This window comes from Nerophis ophidion, linkage group LG02, assembly GCF_033978795.1.
Source record: "Nerophis ophidion isolate RoL-2023_Sa linkage group LG02, RoL_Noph_v1.0, whole genome shotgun sequence".
In the NCBI taxonomy this organism is placed as follows: Eukaryota; Metazoa; Chordata; class Actinopteri; order Syngnathiformes; family Syngnathidae; genus Nerophis; species Nerophis ophidion.
This window is the reverse complement of record NC_084612.1, coordinates 54,157,745-54,163,327: the sequence shown is the minus strand read 5'-3', so window position 1 is coordinate 54,163,327 and position 5,583 is coordinate 54,157,745. Positions and strand designations below refer to the sequence as shown.

The 5,583-nt window shown below is 39.6% G+C and overlaps 1 protein-coding gene across 1 annotated transcript in view; it reads left to right on the top strand.

Moving 5' to 3' along the window:
• Positions 1-3,797: 3,797 nt before the first annotated feature.
• Positions 3,798-5,583, top strand: part of LOC133542406 (kinesin heavy chain-like) — a 396,917-nt gene continuing 395,131 nt past the window's right edge. The window contains exon 1 of the mRNA XM_061886494.1: positions 3,798-4,277. Within this exon, the coding sequence (XP_061742478.1) occupies positions 4,149-4,277 (129 nt within the window). The 5' untranslated portion in view covers positions 3,798-4,148. The remainder of the gene's footprint in view (positions 4,278-5,583) is intronic.

Below are 5,583 nucleotides of genomic sequence, written 5' to 3'. Positions count from 1 at the left end.
AGGGAAACAGTCCACACGGTGTATCCCGGTGAGTAAAGAAAACAAACAAAGTCACGCATGCGCATTGTTTGAGCCCAAGCACGGAATTCGTTTTTTTCAATTTGTATTTATTTATTTTTTTAATTTTATAAACCTTTATTTATAATATACACCATCTAAATACAATCAACAAATCATAATAATCAAACCAAGTACAGAAATAGTACAAAAACAGTAAAAAACAGCACCAGGGGGTTGTAAACTCAACAAAGTAACTAAAATAGAATGCAATATATATATATATATATATATATATATATATATATATATATATATATATATATATATATATATATATATATATATATATATATATATGTGTGTGTATGTATGTTACTGCAGCATGGTTAGTGCATGTGCCTCACAATACGAAGGTCCTTAGTTCGATCCCGGGCTCGGGATCTTTGTGTGGAGTTTGCATGTTCTCTCCGTGACTGAATGGGTTCCCTCCGGGTACTCCGGCTTCCTCCCACATCCAAAGACATGCACCTTGGGGTAGGCTCCTCCCACCTCCAAAGACATGTACCTGGGGATAGGCCCCTCCCACCTCCAAAGACATGCCCCACGGGATAGGCCCCTCCCACCTCCAAAGACATGTACCTTGGGATAGGCCCCTCCCACCTCAAAAGACATGTGCCAGGGGATAGGCCCCACCCACCTCAAAAGACATGCACCTGGGGATAGGCCCCTCCCACCTCCAAAGACATGCACCTGGGGATAGGTTGATTGGCAACATTAAATGGTCCCTAGTGTGTGAATGTGAGTGTGAATGTTGTCTCTCTATCTGTGTTGGCCCTGCGATGATATAGCGACTTGTCCAGGGTGTACACCGCCTTTTCGCCCGGATGCAACTGAGATAGGATCCAGCACACCCGCCACCCAGAACGGGACAAGCGGTACAAAGTGGATGGATGGATATATATGTAACAAAATGTAAAGTAATTGGCTCACACAAGTTCCGTAAATAATCCAAATTGTACGCACAGCATCGTAGTTTTCACAGCTTTTTGGTTGTTAGAGATAGAAAATGTTTTAAAGTAGAGTTGTAATTATTTCTTTAACGGCAGAAAAAAACGGTGGGGTATTGAGAAACTTCCATTTATGAACATAAAACTTAGCCAGAATGCATGGAATTAGTTGTTAGGATTCTCACTGACAGTTTAGTTATGTTTTGTTTTTTTCTCTGCGTTTGTTTTATTTCCTGTCAGTGCTCTTATTTTGGTTCCTTTTCCTGCACGTCTCCCTGAGCTTTTGTTTCCCTCACCTGTGCCTGATTGGCAAGTCTGGCACACCTGGTGGCAATTGCCAATCAGGCTCCTATTTAGACCTGCCTCTCCCTCCAGTCAGTGCTGGGGTATTACTAGCTGTATGCCGTGGACTGTGAGCTGGTCTTGGATGCTGAACGCTTTTGACTGATTGCTGCCCCCAGTTTGCCTGTTTCCTGCTTCCTGTTTGCTGCCTCCAGTTTGCCTGTTTCCTGGTGTCTGAATCGTGTTTTCTTTGCATTTTTGGGACATTAAACTCATGTTTTCCTGCACCAATCCTGCGATCTCTGCATCTTGGGGTTCGTCACCACCACTTCCTAACATTAGTCGTATGTTTGGGATTTAGTCATTTGGGGTCCTTATTTGAGGAATGTGATTATGTAAGTGTGTGTGTATGTGATACTGTACATGTGTGTATGTAATGCTGTACATGTGTGTGTGTAATGCTGTACATGCGTACATGTGATACTATACATGTGATACTATACATGTGTACATGTGATACTGTACGTGTGTGTGATACTATAATGTGTATGTGTGATACTATACATGTGTATGTGTGTTACTATACATGCAAATGTGTGATACCATAATGTGTATGTGTGATACTATTCATGTGTATGTGTGATACTATACATGCAAATGTGTGATACTATACATGCAAATGTGTGATACTATACATGTGTATGTGTGATACTATACATGTGTATGTGTGATACTATACATGTGTATGTGTGATAATATATATGTGTATGTGTGATACTATACATGCAAATGTGTGATACTGTACGTGTGTGTGATACCATACATGTGTATGTATGATACTATACATGCAAATGTGTGATACTGTATGTGTGTGATACTATACATGTGTATGTATGATACTGTGTATGTGTGATACTATACATGCAAATTTGTGATACTCTATGATACTATACATGCAAATGTGTGATACTGTACGTGTGTGTGATACTATACATGTGTATGTGTGATACTATACATGTGTATACATGTGTGTGATACTATACATGCAAATTTGTGATACTGCAAATTTGTGATACTGTATGTGTGGGTGTGATACTATACGCATGTTTGTATGATACTACACATGTGTATACATGTGTGTGTGATACTATACATGCAAATGTGTGATACCGTATGTGTGGGTGTGATACTATACGTGTGTTTGCATGATACTATACATGTGTACATGTGTTACTGTATGTGTGTGTGATACTATACATGTGTATGCGTGATATATATACATCTGTATGTGTGATACTATACATGCAAATGTGTGATACTGTATGTGTGGGTGTGATACTATGCGTGTGTTTGTATGATACTGTACGTGTGTGTGATACTGTAAATGTGTACATGTGATAGTGTATATGTGTATGCGTGATACTATACATGTGTATGTGTTATACTATACATGCAAATGTGTGATACTGTATGTGTGGGTGTGATACTGTTCGTGTGTGTATGTGTGATATTGTACGTGTGTGTGTGTGATACTGTACATGTGTTTTGAGAGGAGATCAGACATTGGTTGAGAAACAAGGAATGTATAAAATTTGGTATTTTGATAAACGCATAACATAGAAATGTTTGTCAACATTATTATGCACCAGGCAAAATAAATTCGACATAAATGTCGGTTTATGAAAGTAAGGCCTACATTTTCTAATCGTCTCAATAAATTTACAATTGTCAATCCATTCTTGGAGGATGATTAAGTCTACAAAAGCCCTTAAATTGATATCTGTGTTAATATTTAAAGTGATTTAGGTAGCCCTTTTTGTTGTTCATATTTTTTATGGTTATTATTTATTATTACTCTATCTTTGCTTGGTTTTGTTTTCTTTCCTTGCCATGTTTTGCTGATGTTGAACGTGCCTGGACTTTAGTGTGCATTATAAATGTATGTTGGTCGTTCAATTAAAGAAAAAAAATGTCATGATGGACAGTACATTGTAATTTGTACGTGTATTCAAGTGATTTATTTTACTATTAATAAACAACTTACGTACGTTATTTTATTTTTTTTGTAGGCGTGGGATTTAACAGCCTTGCCAGGCGATGGCGCCCAAGATCCATGTTAACAATCAGGTTTCATTACCACCAGTTTTTTCCTTTATATTAGTTCTGTTACGATCCTATCGCCGCCAAATAGAACAGTTATGTTCAATTTGTTTATATTAGTACTTATTATTTTTCAAGTGTTTTGATGCAGACATCTGTATTAGATATTTGGTGTGAGCTCTGTTTTTGGCACCACACAAAGTCTAAACAAACAACATATTCCGTGGTAAATTTTGAGTAGCATCCAATTACTGACAAGGAGATTGTTGGCAGCTTAGTAGGGAGCCATGGCTGGACCTTCATCTTCAGTGGTGCTGATGAGAGTATCCCTGTAGCCCCGCCCACTCAGAAAGAGAGCGAGCGAGAGAGATAGCGATGCGAACATGCTGTTCGTCCAGACGCGACCGGACCAGTTTGGACTGTACTCTCTACTGCAACTCTCCATCTGTTCCCCACCAGATTTGCCCATTGGCTGATGAAAAAACAAACAAACCAAAAAAACAAAAACAAATCAAGAAGCTTTTATTTTGTGGAATTTTGCCAGTGATTGAGCTCATCCATGAACTGGGACACGGTGAAAGAACTCGTAGTATAGTCGACGTCTTGCAACTCCTATCTTTGACATGTGTGCATAGCCACAATCAGCCATTTGGCAACAGCTTGCACCGTAGGTGAATTTTTCCCGCCTTCTTTTTTTTTTGTTCTCTTAATTTTTTTGGGGTGCACATTTTTTTTTTTTTTTTTTTTTTTACATCAGCAATGGCTGACAGTAATGCAGAATGCAATATCAAGGTGTTGTGTCGTTTTCGTCCACTTAACCGTTCGGAAACACTCCGTGGAGATAAGTTTGTACCAATATTTCAAGGGGACGACACCGTCATCCTTGGGGTAAGTTATATTTTTTTTATTTAACATTTATCGAGCTTCCATGTCCAATGCATTTATGTGAAATAGTGACCACACGTTTAGCTCAAAAGCTCCAGAAGGCATGAATCAATATGCATAAAACACATGTGATGCATGCCGAACATGTCCTTTTAAAATTAAAGGTGAGTCCTGCACACACAAAAAGAGCTTTTGAGGTTTGTTAAAAAAAAAAAAAAAAGTCCGACCTTAAATGTCCAGCTTTTAAAATGCACTTAAAGAAGTCTTGTCGCTCATTATTATTGCAGCTTGTCGTCAGCATTGATCCCAGCACTTAACGAAAGGCAGATTGATGCTGATGCTGATGGAGCTCATAGTTGGCCTTCCATGCACACTTTGAATTATTAGCAAGTCTAATGAGAGTCATAATTACACGTGGCTTGTTTCTGTGGCTCGTACATATGAAGCTGCTTTATTCGTGTACCATGAAACTGATGCTAAGACCCAACTGCTTTGGTGGCATTGGAGAACATGACCAGCCTCTGGGCTGGAGGTGGAGAGTTTAATATGCAAATGTGGCTGCTGTTTGAAACCTGCACACCCATCTGGTCTCAGGACTGAATTGGAGTAATGAAGGAGACCGCAGGTGATCTACTGTATTCCAGAAGGCCTTCACAAAGCTATAGAATGGAAGTACACTTCACATCTCTGCAACATTTTCTTTTGGAACGTCTCCTCAACAAGGGGCTTTAAAGTTGTTATTGAGCAGCTTGTGCAGTGGAGATTTACTACATCCACTAAAGATGACTCAACAAACAGCCATTATTATCTTATTAACGAACAAGGCAGGAGCAAGATAATTGTATTGTGTTGCCAACGGTCAACATGGTGGCGTAGTAGCGTCATTGGCTTAGGGATGCATGAGTGCTCTGTCAAAATGAGCTGTTTCATTGAAAAAAGCTCCAGTTGTATCATTCGATGGGTGGGGGGATACAAAAAATGCTTGAAACACTGATGTTATGTGTACAGAGGGACAGACAACAGGGACATCGTATTTAGCTCTGATTTATGTATATATAAATACAATATAAATAAATAATAAATTAAGTGTGAAACTAACCCAAATGTGTGTGGTGTGAGACTACGCGTGGTGTTTAGTTGTAGAGTGTTACCAGTAGTGTTGGGTGAGAGGCGGGAGACCGAGAGGGACAAAGCAGCGCTCGGAGGTCCGTGAGAAGGCAGGAAGTCGGGGGCTGTAGCTTGGCGTCGAAGGTCTGTGTCCAGGCAGGAGGTGGAGATCCAAGGGGCAAACAGAGGGAACACGAGGGAG